The 17,657-nt window shown below is 47.1% G+C and overlaps 2 protein-coding genes across 2 annotated transcripts in view; one reads left to right on the top strand and one right to left on the bottom strand.

The window, feature by feature from the left end:
• XPO5 (exportin 5) overlaps nucleotides 1-1,000 on the bottom strand; it is a 51,798-nt gene extending 50,798 nt beyond the window's left edge. The window contains exon 1 of the mRNA XM_082252011.1: nucleotides 884-1,000. Within this exon, the coding sequence (XP_082108137.1) occupies nucleotides 884-985 (102 nt within the window). The 5' untranslated portion in view covers nucleotides 986-1,000. The remainder of the gene's footprint in view (nucleotides 1-883) is intronic.
• A 9,316-nt stretch (nucleotides 1,001-10,316) lies between these two features.
• POLH (DNA polymerase eta) overlaps nucleotides 10,317-17,657 on the top strand; it is a 37,971-nt gene continuing 30,630 nt past the window's right edge. Inside the window, exons 1-3 of the mRNA XM_082248958.1 lie at nucleotides 10,317-10,511; nucleotides 17,371-17,505; nucleotides 17,595-17,657. The exon at nucleotides 17,595-17,657 is cut by the window's right edge and continues 155 nt beyond it. Of these exons, the coding sequence (XP_082105084.1) occupies nucleotides 10,375-10,511; nucleotides 17,371-17,505; nucleotides 17,595-17,657 (335 nt within the window). The 5' untranslated portion in view covers nucleotides 10,317-10,374. The remainder of the gene's footprint in view (nucleotides 10,512-17,370; nucleotides 17,506-17,594) is intronic.

Below are 17,657 nucleotides of genomic sequence, written 5' to 3'. Positions count from 1 at the left end.
CTGTACTCCCAGTATCCCCCCTCCTCCATACTCTGTACTCCCAGTATCCCCTCTCCTCCTCCATACTCTGTACTCCCAGTATCCCCCCTCCTCCTCCATACTCTGTACTCCCAGTATCCCCCCTCCTCCTCCATACTCTGTACTCCCAGTATCCCCCCTCCTCCTCCATACTCTGTACTCCCAGTATCCCCCCTCCTCCTCCATACTCTGTACTCCCAGTATCCCCCCTCCTCCTCCATACTCTGTACTCCTAGTATCCCCCCTCCTCCTCCATACTCTGTACTCCCAGTATCCCCCCTCTTCCATACTCTGTACTCCCAGTATCCCCCCTCCTCCATACTCTGTACTCCTAGTATCCCCCTCCTCCATACTCTGTACTCCCAGTATCCCCCTCCTCCATACTCTGTACTCCCAGTATCCCCCCTCCTCCATACTCTGTACTCCCAGTATCCCCCCTCCTCCTCCATACTCTGTACTCCTAGTATCCCCCCTCCTCCATACTCTGTACTCCCAGTATCCCCCCTCCTCCTCCATACTCTGTACTCCTAGTATCCCCCCCTCCTCCATACTCTGTACTCCTAGTATCCCCCCCTCCTCCATACTCTGTACTCCTAGTATCCCCCTCCTCCATACTCTGTACTCCCAGTATCCCCCCCTCCTCCATACTCCCAGTATCCCCCCCCCTCCATACTCTGTACTCCCAGTATCCCCCCCCCCTCCTCCATACTCCTAGTATTCCCCCCCTCCATACTCTGTACTCCCAGTATGCCCCCCTCCATACTCCCAGTATCCCCCTCCATACTCCCAGTATCCCCCCCTCCTCCATACTCTGCACTCCTAGTATCCCCCCCTCCACGCTCTGTACTCCCAGTATCCCCCTCACCCTCAGGGCCTCCAGTCGGTGTTCCTGGGTGGAGCCGGGCTCCATGATGATGGTGACAGCCCTCACTAGCTGCTCGCATAAACCCTGCACCTGCTCCGCCATCTTCCCGGGGTCTCTTCACCGACAATCCAACAAGATCGTTTAGCCGCGCATGTGCTGGACCGGCATGGGATACACCGAGCATGCGCACTGTAGCACCAACCCTCTGCGCCTGCGCTCTGACACGCTACAGACGGAGGCGACCACGCATGCGTAGTCTCCTCCTCCACCGCTTGCCCGGAACAGTGTCCGCCCACTGGTGTGGTATCATCGTCCTGTCAGGGCAGAGGCGGGAATGTGAGGAGAGGTGAGAGTCCAACCTACCGGCCGGGCTACCAACCTACCTGAGGAGAGTCCACCTACCGGGATACCAACCTACCTGAGGAGAGGTGAGAGTCCACCTACCGGGCTACCAACCTACCTGAGGAGAGTCCCCCTACAGGACTACTAACAGACCTGAGGAGAGGTGAGAATCCACCTACTGGGCTACTAACCTACCGGGATACCAACCTACTTGGGGAGAGGTGAGAGTCCACCTATGGGGCTCCTAACCTACCTTAGAAGAGTCCACCTACGTGGCTACTAACCTAGCCGAGGAGAGGTGAGAGTCCACCTACGGGGCTCCTAACCTACCCGAGGTGAGAGTCCACCTACGGGGCTCCTAGCCGAGGAGAGGTGAGAGTCCACCTACGTGGCTACTAACCTAGCCGAGGTGAGGTGAGAGTCCACCTATGTGGCTACTAACCTAGCCGAGGTGAGAGTCCACCTACGGGGCTACTAACCTACCCGAGGTGAGAGTCCACCTACGGGGCTCTTAACCTAGCTGAGGTGAGGTGAGAGTCCACCTACGGGGCTACTAACCTACCCGAGGTGAGAGTCCACCTACGGGGCTACTAACCTACCCGAGGAGAGGTGAGAGTCCCCCTACGGGGCTACTAACCTACCCGAGGAGAGGTGAGAGTCCCCCTACGGGGCTACTAACCTACCCGAGGAGAGGTGAGAGTCCCCCTACGGGGCTACTAACCTACCTGAGGAGAGGGGAGAGTCCACCTACGGGGCTACTAACCTACCTGAGGTGAGAGTCCCCCCTACGGGGCTACTAACCTACCCGAGGAGAGGTGAGAGTCCACCTACGGGGCTACTAACCTACCTGAGGTGAGAGTCCCCCTACGGGGCTACTAACCTACCCGAGGAGAGGTGAGAGTCCACCTACGGGGCTACTAACCTACCCGAGGAGAGGTGAGAGTCCACCTACGGGGCTACTAGCCTACCCGAGGAGAGGTGAGAGTCCACCTACGGGGCTCCTAACCTACCCGAGGTGAGGTGAGAGTCCACCTACTGATTTACTAACCTATCTGAGGAGAGTCCACCTGCTGATCTACTAACCTACCAACCCCCCCCCCCCCTTATCTACTGACCGCTAACTACTTACCTGAACCCCCTTTCATCTGAGGTGAGAGAGCATCCACCAACCCACTTACTACCTGATATTCCTTCATTCCATCAGAGGAGAGCTGAGGTGACCTACCGATCTTCCTACCTGACCTCACTTACATCCAAGGAGAGGGGAGAGAGCGCTCACCTACTTACCTGACCTTCCTTATTTCCATTTAATGAGTGGTGAGAGAGCGCCTTCCAACAACCTACCTACCTGACCTCCCTTTATTTGAGGTGACCGAGCGTCCACCTACCTACCAAATCCCTCTTGAGAGAATGCCTATCTTCCAATCCGCTTACTACCTACCTGATCCCCCTTCCATCCGACGACAGTCAGAGACCACCTACCGACCAACTACCTACCTACTTCCCCTCTTTGCATTTGATGAGAGGTGATAGAGTGCCCACCTACCAAACATCTTACTACCTACCTGACCTCCCTTCCTCTCATCTGAGGTGAGAGAGTGCCCACCTACTGAACGAACTACATATTTACCTACTACTTTTACAACTATCTACTGGCCAACTTAACTACCTGACCACCCCCTCCATCCAAGAGGTGAGAGAGTGTCCGCCTACCTACTAACTTACTACCTACCTGACTGCCCCTCCATCCATATGGAGAGATGTGAGAGAGCACCTACCTACCAACCAACTAACTTGCTACCTATCTGACCTCCCTTTCATCTGAGGTGAGAGAGTGCCCAACTACCGATGAACTATCTATTTACCACCTTTCCACTTATCTACCAGCCAACTAACTACCTGACCACTCCTCCATCCATGTGGGGAGATGTGAGAGACCACCTACCTACCTGACCCCCCTTACATCTGAGGTGAAAGAGGCCACATACTGTACCTACCTAACCCCCTTCTTGATTAGGGTGCGCCTGTCTACCGACCTGCTAACCTCTTACCTGATTCCCCTTTCATCTGTGGAGAGAGTCCACCTACCTACTTACCCAATTTCTGACTTAGGAGAGGTTAGAGGACCCACTTACCAACCAACTAACCTAACTATCTACCTGACCTCCCCTCATTCAATCTGAGGATAGTTGATCGATTGCCCACCTACCGATTACCTACATACGTACTTACCCCCTTTCCATCTGGGACGTGGGAGAGCATCCTACTTACCTGACCTCTTTTACCTCTACAGCTCTGAGAGGTCAGAGCACCTACCAACCGTCAGCCTACTTGACCTTTTTACATCTGAGGAGATTTGAGAGTGTCCACATACCTACCTAACCCCCTCTTCTTGGTGTGGGAGCACCTCTCTACCAAAGAGCTTACTACCTACCTGATCTCCATTCCATCACAGAGAGGTAAGACTACCTACCTACTTACCCACTTTCCATTTGAGGCCAGTTGAGAGAGTGCTCAACTACCAAACCAACTGACGTACTACCTACCTACTTACCCCCTTTCCATCAGAGGAGAGTAAGAACGCTCACCTACCTCTATCCTACTTTCATCTGAGGAGAGATAAGAGAGGGCCAACCAACTAACTTACTATAGTGACTTGCAAAAGTATTCACCCCCCTTGGCATTTGTCGTGTTTTGTTGCCTCACAACCTGGAATTAACATGGATTGTTTGAGGATTTGTATCACTTAATTTACAGAACATGCCCACAGCTTTGAAGATGTTTTTTAAATTGTGAAGCAAACAACAAATAGGACAAAATAACAGAAAAAGTCAATGTGAATAACTATTCACCCCCCTAAAGTCAATACTTTGTAGAGCCACCTTTTGCGGCAATCGCAGCTCCAAGTCGTTTTGGATAATTCTCTATGAGCTTGCTACATCTTACCACTGGGATTTTTCCCCATTCCTCCCTGCAAAACTGCTCCAGCTCCTTCAAGTTGGAGTCCACCTACGGGGCTACTAACCTACCCAAGGAGAGGTGAGAGCCCACCTACGGGGCTACTAACCTACCCGAGGAGAGGGGAGAGTCCACCTACGGGGCTACTAGCCTACCCGAGGAGAGGTGAGAGTCCACCTACGGGGCTACTAGCCTACCCGAGGAGAGGTGAGAGTCCACCTACGGGGCTACTAGCCTACCCGAGGAGAGGTGAGAGTCCACCTACGGGGCTACTAGGTGGACATTACTACAGTAATGAGTGCTAAAAATATGCACCGTTACTGTAATAATACTGGCAGGGAAGGGGTTAACACTGTGGGTGATCAAGGGGTTAAATGTGAGCCTAGGGGAGTGATTCTAGGTGTGGGGAGGCGTGGCTTCTGAAATGAACATGGAGACCTGTGATCCTTTTATATAAAGGATTACAGGGGCTCTGTGATTCCAGGGAGAACAGTCGGCTGTGTTTACAACAGCTGACCGTTCTTCTCTCTCAGTGGGGAACGATCGCGGTTGTCAGTGGGTGATTGGAGCCGCCTGCCCCGTGCATCGGCTTCCCCCAGCTGCCTGCGCGCGACAGACGTAGACATCGGTTTGCGCAGGAGGGCCACCTTGCTGCAGTAAATATGCGGCGGGTGGTCGGGAAACGGTTAAGTCTGACCACAGATTTTCTATTGGATTGAGGTCTGGGCTTTGACTAGGCCGTTCCAACACATTTACATGTTTCCCCCTAAACCACTCAAGTGCTTTAGCAGTGTGTTTGGGGTGATTGTCCTACTGGAAGGTGAACCTCCATCCTAGCCTCAAATCACACACAGAGTGGTACAGGTTTTGCTTAAGAATATCCCTGTATTTAGCACCATCCATCTTTTCCCTCAACTCTGACCAGTTTCCCAGTCCCAGCTGCTGAAAAACATCCCTACAGCATGATGCTGCCACCACCATGTTTCACAGTGGGGATGGTGTTCTTTGGGTGATGTGATGTTGGGTTTGCGCCAGATATAGCGTTTTCTTTGGCCGAAAAGTTAAATTTTAGTCTCCTCAGACCAGAGCACCTTCCTCCATATATTTTGGGAGTCTCCCACATGCCTTTTCATAAACTCAAAGCGTGCCATTTTGTTTTTTGCTGAAAGTAATGGCTTTCTTCTGGCCACTCTGCCATAAAGCCCAACTCTATGGAGCGTACGGCTTATTGTCCTCCTATGTACAGATACTCCAGTTTCTGCTGTGGAACTCTGCAGCTCCTCCAGGGTTACATTGGGTCTCTGTGCTGCCTCTCTGATTAAGGCCCTCCTTGCCCGGGGCCGTCAGTTTTGGTGGGCGGCCGTCTCTTGGCAGGTTTGCTGTTGTGCCATGTTCTTTCCATTTGGTTATGATAGATTTGATGGTGCTCCTGGGAATCATCAAAGATTTGGATAATTTTTTTTATAAGCTAACCCTGCCTTGTACTTCTCAACAACATTATACCTTACTTGTTTGGAGAGCTCCTTGGTCTTAATGGCAGTGTTTGGTTGGTGGCGTCTCTTGCTTAGGTGTTGCAGCCTCTGGGGCCTTTCAAAAAAAGGTGTGTATATGTAATGACAGATCATGTGACACTTAGATTGCACACAGGTGGACACTTCACTAATTATGTGACTTCTGAAGGTAATTGGTTGCACCAGAGCTTTTTATGGGTTTTATAACAAAGGGGGTGAATACATACGCACATGCCAATTTTCTGTTTCTATTTCTAAAATATAGTTTTATGTATATATTTTTCTCATTTCATTTCTACAACTTATGGCACTTTTCCACTGCAAGTACCGGCTCGGCCCTGCTTGGCCCGGTTTGCTTTTCCACTGCTGGTACCGCAGGGTACGGTGTTGGAACGGTTCGGTACGGTACGGTTTGCTTTTCCACTGCTGGTACCGCATGGTATGGTGTTGGAACGGTTCGGTACGGTATGGTTTGCTTTTCCACTGCTGGTACCGCATGGTACGGTGTTGGAACGGTTCGGTACGGTACGGTATGGTTTGCTTTTCCACTGCTGGTACCGCATGGTACGGTGTTGGAACGGTTCGGTACGGTACGGTATGGTTTGCTTTTCCACTAAAGTTAAGTGGGTGGGATAACAACAGGGTGGGTGGGATTCTCTGACCAATCAGTGACTAGTAGTGACTGCATGCAAAGAATTGTGGGATATGGTACCGGGTATGGTACCTCTTGGCACCACAATCGAGTAGGTACTGTTTTTGAGAGCCGTACCGCTCGGTTCCATGCAGTGGAAAAGCGCCGCCGTACCGAACCGTTCCTATACCGTACCATGCGGTACCAGCAGTGGAAAAGCACAAAAGCGAACCGAACCGTTCGGTTCCATGCAGTGGAAAAGCGCCAATAGACTATTGTGTTCTGATCCATCACATAAAATTCAGATTAACAAAACATTGAACTTCAGGGCTGTAATGTAACAAATTAGGTAAAAAGTAAAGGGGGGTGAATACTTTTGCAAGGCACTGTACCTACCTGATATCCCTTCAAGCCATCAGTGGGGAGCTGTGACCTACCTACCTACCTGACCTCCCTTTCATCAGAGGAGAGGTGACAGAATGCTCGCCTACCTACTAACTAGTTACCACCTACCTGACCTTCATTCTTTCCATTTAATGAGAGCGCCTTCCAACTAACTTGCTACCTACTTACCTGATATCCCTTTAAGCCATCAGTGGCGAGCTGAGGTGACCTACCGTCCATCTACTTACCTGGCCTCCCTTTCATCAGAGGAGAGGTGACATAATGCTTGCCTACTAACTTACTACCTACCTAACCTTCCTTCTATCCATTTAATAAAAGGTGAGAGTGCCGTCCAACCATCTGCCTACCTGACCTCCCTTCAGGTGACAGAGTATCCACCTACCTACCAAACCCATCTTATTCGTGCGAGAACACCTATCTTCCAATCATCTTACTACCTACCTAATCCCTCTTCCACCTGAGGAGCGGTCAGAGACCACCTACTTGCCCCCTTTACATTTTAAGAGAGGTGAAAGTGTGACCAACTCTCTACCTACCTGACCTACCTTCCCTGCATCTGAGGGGAAGTGAAAGAGCGCCTACCTACCGATCATCAAACTACATATCTACTTACTGCCTTTCCACCGGCCAACTAACTACCTGACCGCCCATGTGGGGGGATGTCGGAGCACCTACCTCGACCTGACCTTCCTTGTATCTGAGGTGAGAGAGTGTCCGCATACTGTGCCTACCTAACTCCTTGCACCTATCTACCTACCTACTAACCTCTTACCTGATTCCCTTTCCATCTGAGGTGAGAGTCTACCTACCTACTTACCCAATTTCTGACTTAGGAGCAGTGAGAGGACCCACTTACTAAACAACTAACCTAACTATCGAACTGACCTCCCCTCAATCCATCTGAGGAGAGTTGATCGATTGCCCACCTAACAAATCACTATATCCGTACTTACCCCCTTTCCATCTGAGGAGAAGTGAGAGAGCACCTACCTACCTGACCTCGGCTACATCTATGGAGAGGTCAAAGAGCAGCCGGCAGCCTACCTGAACTTTACATCTGAGGAGATGTGAGAGTGTCCACATACCTACCTAACCCCCTCTCCGTGGTGAGGGAGCACCTATCTACCATTCATCTTACTACCTACCTGATCCATATTCCATCAACAGGGAGGTGAGTCTAACTACCTACCTACTTACCCACTTTCTGTTTGAGGTGAGTTGGGAGCATGCCCACTTAGTGACCAGCTAACTTCCTACCTACCTATCTACTTACCCCCTTTCCATTGGAGGGGAGTAAGCACGTTCATCTAAAGGAGAGGTGAGCGAGTTTTCACCTCTTCCCCCCCCACCCCCTCTTCCACCCATCTAATGTGTGAACTCCTACCTACCCGTCTTCCATCTGAGGAGGGTTGAGAGTGTGTTCAGATATCTACCTACCTAACCCCCTACATACCGACCACCTAGACCTCCCTTACACCCAATCCATTAACTAATGACTCCCTGCCTATGCACATACCTTCTTCCTCTTTAGAGGAAATGTGCTGCTGCTACATGGGGGCGGCCCCCATTATAGTGTATGTAATACTGCCGCTTCTACAGGGGACGGCCCCCATTATAGTGTATGTAATACTGCCGCTGCTACATGGGGGCGGCCCCCATTATAGTGTATGTAAAAACAAGGAGGAAAAAGGGGTTCCCCTAAAGGGTTGGGACTTTAACGGCACTCAAAATAGTAAGACAAAGGTATAGATGTAGAATATTTTAAAAATATAGCATCATTTTATTAATGACAATTAAATACAAAATCATACATATACATGCAAAATGGGCAGGCAGATGATACAATACAACACAGTTGTGGAAACGTGCAATTAATATACAATCAAATACCCAACGCATTTCGAAGCGATTCGCTTCTTCTTCAGGGGTAAAATAGAATATTGCACATAGATTTTTGCATAGTCTCAACCTGTGTACAGATGGTTCTGCTTGCACATATTAAAACCAATTTAGCAGGCTCGGCACCTTCTCATGTGTTCCTGGCATAGTAGAGATTATAGGCAGGTCACTGCTAGGTCAGAAGGACCTGTGACTGAAGGGGTAATCACCCTCAAAATGCTGAAGGTTTTAGGAGTCCCATCCACACCAAAGTTGTATACGTCTGGAGTCCAAAAGAGGGGGCTCAGGTATAGAGATGGTATACAGACAGTGTTTCAACATGGAGCAGGGATCCAAAGGAGCCAAGTCAGAGTATCGCCGTGTCAGAGGCACGGTGGAATGAGATTATAGTGTATGTATAGTGTATGTAATACTTCCGCTGCTACAGGGGACGGCCCCCATTATAGTGTATGTAATACTTCCGCTGCTACACGGGGCGGCCCCCATTATAGTGTATGTAATACTGCCGCTGCTACATGGGGGCGGCCCCCATTATAGTGTATGTAATACTGCTGCTGCTACAGGGGACGGCCCCCATTATAGTGTATGTAATACTTCCGCTGCTACAGGGGAAGGCCCCCATTATAGTGTATGTAATACTTCTGCTGCTACAGGGGAAGGCCCCCATTATAGTGTATGTAATACTGCCGCTGCTACATGGGGGCGGCTCCCATTATAGTGTATGTAATACTGCCGCTGCTACATGGGGGCGGCCCCCATTATAGTGTATGTAATACTTTTGCTGCTACACAGGGCGGCCCCCATTATAGTGTATGTAATACTTTTGCTGCTACACAGGGCGGCCCCCATTATAGTGTATGTAATACCGCCGCTGCTACACGGGATGGCCTCCATTATAGTGTATGTAATTCTGCCGCTGCTACACTGGATGGCCTCCATTATAGTGTATGTAATTCTGCCGCTGCTACACTGGATGGCCTCCATTATAGTGTATGTAATTCTGCCACTGCTACACTGGATGACCTCCATTATATTGTATGTAATACTGCCGCTGCTACCCGGGGCGGCCTCCATTATATTGTATGTAATACTGCCGCTGCTACCCGGGGCGGCCTCCATTATATTGTATGTAATACTGCCACTGCTACACAGGACAGGCTCCATTATATTGTATGTAATACTGCTGCTGCTACACTGGGCGGCCTCCATTATATTGTATGTAATCCTGCCGCTGCTGCACAGGACAGGCTCCGTTATAGTGTATGTAATACTGCTGCTATTGCCCAGGACACAGGAGGGCCTCCATTATATTATATGTAATACTGCGTTTGGCGGTCTAGGAGCCGATTACCCTACCAGCATGTCTTTGGAATGGGAGAGGAAACTGGAGTTTTCAGAGGAAACCCGCACAGGGAGAACATGCAAACTCCATGCAGACTGTGTGCTGATTGAGATTCAAACCAAGGCTCCCGGTGCTGCAAGGCCGTCCTGCTAAATACTAAGCCCTTGTTCTTGCATATACGCCTTTTACATATCCTTGTAAATGAGTGCAGCGGAGAACTCTGTTCTCATTGTAAATGATATGCCTCTTTGACCGGTCCTCTTTGCTATGTAGACATGTATTTTCATATATAATAAATGTGATCTAATGTTCTCTCCTTTTTTTTTTTTTTTTTTCCCTCAGAAAAGTGTGTGGACAGATCTGATCCGGGAAGCCTCCTTCTCCTCATTCCCCCGGCAGCGCTATGGATTCTGGTCAGGAGCGTGTGATCGCTCTCATAGACATGGATTGTTTCTACGTCCAGGTGGAACAGAGGTTGCGGCCCGAGCTAAAGAATAAGCCAGTGGTTGTGGTGCAGTACAAGACCTGGAAAGGAGGAGGGTAAGGAGTGGCTGTGTTGTGGTATATGGAAAATGATAGCAATGTGTGTGTTTGTCCCCCTGTGGAGCTCTGACCGCTGCTGAACTCTGCGGGGGAGTATTTTGGGTCTTGGTATAACACTGCCAGCAGCCTTGTTGTCTGATTCGCTGCCAGACATGGAGCTTCTGTCTCCAGCAGAAACTCTTCTAACGTGGAGATGAATTGGAATGTCCCACCTCTGAGGATCACAAACTGGCCACACCCTCTGTGCACGGTGTACCACTCACAAGGGTTGGAGTCCTTTTGCTTTGTCACCAATAAACATTTGAAGAAGCATTGTGTGTGTGTGTGTGTGTGTGTGTGTGTGTGTGTGTGTGTGTGTGTGTGTGTGTGTGTGTATATATATATATATATATATATATATATATATATATATATATATATATATATAATCTATCCCCAGGTTGGTACGTGAAGGCATTGGCTGTGAATGATAGGAAGCCTGCCAGCCAGCTCAATGGTATATACACGTGGGTATTTGTGCAAGAAAGTTTGAAAACGGCGCTACATTTGTGTGATAAATAAAAATTAAGGTGCAATTAAATGCAAGCAACGCATAAATAAAGGGGTGCAACCCATAAAATATAATATAATACCATAAAAGAGATAAAATAAATAAATACGATGTTTTAGGTAGATTCAAATGGAACCGATTAAATCTCCTAATATGTGGTAGGTTCAACCAGAAAGTGCTGAAGTGCAATAAATAAAATCAATTGACATAGACTGGTGGGTTTATTTTAGTGATAAATAAATTATACAGTGCAAAGGTACATAAATAGTGTAGTGGATAATAATTATGGCTGTTACTTGTGTGAATATAACATGCCAATACAGAAAAACACTTGGTGGTAAAAGTGGTGAAAACCAGGGAAAAAAATCCCTTAAGGTAAGATGGCAGCTGCAGTCACCTGTGTGGCCACTAGGTGTCGCGCTGTATATACAACCTGCAGCATGTAGAAGTCAGGCTGATGTGTATCTCCGAGGGTCCCCCTCCGCGATCAACAAGGCACAAGTTGGCGTTTTTCCATATGGAAAAAGAGAGAGGGGAGCCCCATGAAGTATTAAGTACAAGAAGTGCTGGGAAGTACGTAGCATACACTCACTGTGAAAGCTGCCTCGGATCAGTAGCGAACGCCGGGAAGCTTCCGCGTTCCACGGCCGTGAAGTCCGAAACCGGAAGTGACGCTATGAACGAAAAACAACTGTTAGCTCGAGTTGGAGCCGCTGTACTAACAATGCAAGGCTAGTTCAGCAATCTTCCCCCGCTGAGCTGTTGTGTTTTGACAGGGGGGCGCCCCCCCACTAGAACACTCTGATCAGCACTCTCTGCCATTGGCTGAGAGCCCTGATCGGGCCAGTCGGCTGCCGGTTTTCCAGCATAAACGACCGTTTTCTGTCAGACAGACCAACAAACACGCAGAATATCGGCCAATTTCTAGATTTTTTTTTTTTTTTTACCAGCAAATGTCTTCCGACATCCTGCCCATGTGTACGTAGAGCTGAAAGAGTAGAGCTGGTAATATCCTATTATGGGGGTGTTTCTCTGCAGCAGGGACTGGAGCACTTGTCAGGATAGAAGGAAAAATGGATAGAGCAAAATGCCTTCAAATTCTCGAGGAAAATCTGCTGCCCTCTGCCTGAAAGTTGTCAGCGGGAAGAAGGTTTACCTTCCAACATAACAATAACCCAAAGCACACAGTGGTCGAAGGAGAAAAAGGTGAATGTCCTCACATGGCCTGGTCAGAGCCCAGACTTAAACCCTATTGCAAATCTGTGCAACGGCTTGAAGACTGCAGTCCACAAATGGTCACCATCAAATTTAACTGAACTTGAGCAGTTCTGCAAAGAAGAGTGAGCAAATATTGCAAAGTCTAGATGTGCATAAATCCCCCGCCTTAAAACCCTGTGATTTTACCACAATTTTGACCTGATTTGGACTGGACTTGAAGCAATGCCTATGTCTATGGACCTTTTTAAATGCATTAAAATCATCCCAAAGTAGTGCAGGGACTACTTTGAAGTTGTTGCAACTTGAAGTCGTACAATGAACGGTACTCATTGGAAATCATGGAGTACAACTTGTCCTACAACTTTGCAGTCCCAAATCGCAGAAGTCGCACAAGTGTAAAAGGGGCCTAAAGGCTGAAATTGCAGCAAAAGGTGGTTTAACAAAATACTGACATAAGGGGGGTTATCCTTTTTCCGACTTAGTGATTGTCGTCTGGTTTTTAATTTTTTTTTTTTTTTTCCTGACGTGTTGGTGTTATATCTTCACTTGGATGTTATGAGTTGCACTGAGTAAATACAGCTGGATAAAACAAAAACGATGTCTTCATTTCAGGCTGCAAAGCAACAAAATGTGATTGTTAACCACTTGACCTCTGGAAGATTTACCTCCTTCATGACCAATTATACAGTCATTCAACACTGTACACAAATGAAATGGAAATTTGTCTTCCCCCCCCCACAAAGAACTTTCTTTTGGTGGTATTTGATCTCCTCCCCCCCCCCCCCCTTCTTTTTTTTTTGCTCTTAAACAAAAAAGACTGACTGTTTTGAAAAAAAAAATCGAATAAAAAAAAAAAAAAACTAAATGATGTGCAGGAATGCATGTAAATCCCACACATTTCATGTATCCACAGGAAAAATGTTATTTAAAGTGGTAGTAAACTCTGCATTTTGTTGTGTGGTGTGTTTTCCTACAGATTGGCTTCTAATAATACTTACCTGTAGGTAAAATCAATATCTCCTAAATGTGCCCCAGGTGAAGATGGAAGCCTCTGCAGCAGTAACAGTGTGCCGCTGGAGGGCTTCATTTTCAAGGTAAGTCGTTCATAATGTGCTGGTATGCAATGCATACTAGCACATTATGCCTTATACCTTACGGGGAGAAAGGTGTGTTTTTTTTTTTTTTTTTTTTTTGTAGTATCAGAGTTTACTACCGCTTTACAGGGCTGCCAACAATTCTTATGGTACCCATCTGAAAACATAGTACATGCCTGACAAAGGGGTCCTGCACAGCTCTGAAACGTTGCACTCTTCTGTTTGTGATGTGGTTGTTCTTCATTTACAAAACATTTGGACTCAGTCTGTAGATCTGTGTTGTGCTGGCAACTATTTAGGCTCCATTGAAGTCAATGCAGGTCGCCCCCAAAGTAGTACAGGACCCTTTTTCTAAGTCGGAGCGACTTGTGTTGCTCCTATTAGAACGGGTCCTGTGCTAATCTATGGCAGGCGACCCACCGCGACTTGTCAGGCGACCAAGTCGCCTGACAAGTCGCGCTAGTGTGAACCGGGTCTCAGACTTGTACGACTCCAAAGTTGCGCCAACTTTGGAGTGCAACTTTGTCGCAACTTTGGATAGGTGCAACTTAAATACGACTTTGACTTTGACCAGTGATAATGGACAACTGTTGCACACAAGTTGCATTGTATGACTTTCATGCAACTTCTGAGGGATAACGTTGAAGACTATGGCCCTCAAGTTGCATAAAAGTCAGACAAAAGTAGTGCATGAACTACTTTGAAGTTGCTGCAACTTTAAGGCCCCTTTCACACTTGTGCGGCCTAAAAGTCACGTGGTTTTACTGCAATTTTTTTTTTTTGGAAAAGTCCAAACAGAAGCACCTTGTAAATTGGTTTGAAGAGATACAAACTCATTAGTACGATTTCAGGCCCATTAGAACCATTCGACAGGTAACAGATTCAGCAGTACAGTATTCTTTTTAATGCATATCTTTCAGACTGAAAAGCAACACCTAAATTCTCTTATACAAATCCCTATTCAAATCCCTATTCAATCTAATTATCCAACTCGTTACAAAGAGACACACAATAGCAATATTACTGCCCATTCCTTTACCTGTAAACAAAAAGAAGAAACAAATCATTGATCAATAAAAAAAAAAAAAAAAGATAGGATATAGATAGAAAACAGATGCAGATTTGCATTGGTTTCTATAGATTTTATTTTGAATTCATCAACAATTTTTTTTTTTTTTTTTTTTTTTTTTTTTTACGTGATTTTGACTGGAAGCAATGTCTATGGACATCAAAATGCATCAAAGTCGGACCAAAGTAGTGCAGGGACTACTTTGAAGTTGTTGCGACTTGAAGTCGCACAGATATAAACGGTACTCATTGGTAATCCAAGGAGTACGACTTGTCATGTACAACTTTGCAGTCCCAAGTCGCAGGACAAATCACACAAGTGTGAAAGGGGCCTTAGTCGCGCATGGTTATCACTGGAAAACAGGGGGAACGACTTGCCATGCAACTTCCATGTCCAAAGCTGCATGACAAGTTGCAGAAGTGTGAGTGGAGCATTACACTGTTCTGATGCGGGAAATTCCATGGTGCAAACTTTTTTTTTTTTTTATATAAAGGTGTAGGGCCTTTTTCCCTGTGTTTCCTGCAGCAGCCCTTTCAAATAACTATATTACTTGACATTCCACATTTTACCTGTAATAAAAAAAAAAAAAAAAAATTGTTGATGAATTCAAAATAAAATCTATAGAAACCAATGCAAATCTGCATCTGTTTTCTATCTATATCCTATCTATCCTTTTTTTTTTTTTTTTTTTTTTATTGATCAATGATTTTGTTTCTTCTTTTCGTTTACAGGTAAAGGAATGGGCAGTAATATTGCTATTGTGTGTCTCTTTGTAACGAGTTGGATAATTAGATTGAATAGGGATTTGTATAAGAGAATTTAGGTGTTGCTTTTCAGTCTGAAAGATATGCATTAAAAAGAATACTGTACTACTGAATCTGTTACCTGTCGAATGGTTCTAATGGGCCTGAAATTGTACTAATGAGTTTGTATCTCTTCAAACCAATTTACAAGGTGCTTCTGTTTGGACTTTTCTTTTTGTATGCAGAGAAGATGGGGTGTTCTCTGGCGCTTTTCCACTGCATGGAACCGTACCGGTTCGGCCCGCTTTTGTGCTTTTCCACTGCGGTACCGCATGGTATAGGGTCGGAACGGTTCGGTACGGTACGGTATAGGTTTGCTTTTCCACTGCATGGAACCGAACGGTACGGTACGGCTCTGAAAAAACAGTACCTACTCGATTGTGGTTCCAACAGGTACCAAACTGGTACCATATCCCACAATCCTTTGCATGCAGTCACTACTAGCCACTGATTGGTCAGAGAATCCCACCCACCCCATTGTTATCCCACCCACTTAACTTTAGTACTACTTTAGTGGAAAAGCAAACCTATACCGTACCGTACCGAACCGTTCCAACACTATACCATGCGGTACCGCAGTGGAAAAGCAAGCAGGGCCGAGTAGAGCCGAGCCGGTACTAGCCGGTACTTGCAGTGGAAAAGTGTGTGTTTTTTTGTTCTATAAATCCAAACTTCCCACTGCTGGCCACTAGGTGGTGCAGACGTCACCAGTGCAATCTGCTGATCTGTGGCTTGACTGCATTCTTATCTGACCTGCTTCTGGAAAAGGTTGCACACCTAAATCCTGCAGCACCCATAGGCCAGCAGAGAGGAACATGCATGTGTTAAGCTGGCCATACATTATACAAATATATATTTTTTTCCCTTTTTAAGGCCCCTCTCACATGGGGCGGATCCGTTTTTGGAGGACTCTGCTTGCTCAGCGGGGATCACTCCGCTCCGCTGTTCAGACGGATAACGGGTCTGTATCCACTCACTGTGCAGAGACATACCTGTCAAGAGTCCCGCTCTCCTTGATGGGGAGATCGGATGGAAACGGACAGCCTGTCCGTTTTTTATCCGATCCGACCTGCTGGACAAATGGCGAACGTATGGCCATCCGTCTGTTTTCAGCGGATCTTCTTAGATCCGATGCCAGGCGGGTATCAGCGGACATAGAGGAGAATCGGTGGCCCAATTGGGTCGGTTTTTCAGGCAGACTCGATCGGTTAGATCGTGTAAAAGGGGCCTTAGATTTAACAAAACCATATAATATATGGTTAAACCATATAAACCTAAACCCTTTCAATTTGTATGCAATCAGGCAGGCCCGTGCACTATATAGTTGAAGGTATATCCTAAAGGAAATTAAATAAGAAAGTTGTATAATATTTGGCCAGCCTTAGGGGACTACGGGGATTTGTCCTTATATGTACAATGCTTGGGCTCAGAACAGCGAATGGCTTCCTCCCTAACGGGGAGGTGGAGTGAAATGATAGGATCAACCAGATCTTTACTGTCATAAAATATAGGAAAGGAAGCGTTGAGCACACAGTAACAGGGAGCTATAGAACCCTGGTTGAGAGTGGCTGCTTATGCCTCGTACACACGCAACAATTATCGGCCGACCGATCGTCCGACTTTTGTGGTGTTTTGTTGGTTGGAATGTGCCTAGACTGCACACAAATTTTCTCGGCCAACAAAAATCTACTTCAGAAGTGATGTCATGTGCTGGTTTACTTTCCGTGTGTTTTTTCTTCTCTGAGCATGCCCAGTGTTGCTCATTAGATTTTTGTCTGCCGAAATCTGTACTGACTGACGGAAAATCGGCCGTTGTGTTGACGGCCAACAAAAAATTTATAGCCTGCACACCAGATTTTTTTCGGCCGAAAAGTCGGAGTCGGTTGTCGGAAGCTGCATACTAACAAGCCGAAAATCGGCCGATCGGACGTTGGCCGAAAATTCACGGCCAATTATCGACGCGTGTGTACGGGGCTTAAGACATTCTGGGGTTTATGCTGCTGGACCGAATGGTGTAGAAGGATATCTTGTGATTTATTGCTGGATTCTATTTGTTGCTCTTTGCCAGTATGAGCGTTTCATTATTAGCTGATGTTGGTCACACTGTGATCTGTCTGCACAGGATTATAGCGGTCAGTTATGAAGCCCGGGCTTTTGGGGTGACCCGAAACATGTTTGCCAACGACGCTAAGAAGCTTTGCGCTGACCTGCAGCTTGCCCGTGTCAGCGAGGCTCATGGGAAAGCCGATCTGACAAAGTGAGTATAAGGGGGACTGTCTTGGGATGATGTGTCGGGCTGTTGGGAATGTGAGCGCAGTACAAGTCACGTTTTCACCTTCCTTGCAGGTATCGGGAGGCCAGTGTGGAAGTGATGGAGATCATGTCTCGGTTTGCTGTGGTTGAAAGAGC

This window comes from Pelophylax lessonae, assembly GCF_965119305.1.
Source record: "Pelophylax lessonae genome assembly, chromosome: 3".
Classification (NCBI taxonomy): Eukaryota; Metazoa; Chordata; class Amphibia; order Anura; family Ranidae; genus Pelophylax; species Pelophylax lessonae.
This window is presented reverse-complemented; position numbering and strand designations above follow the sequence as displayed.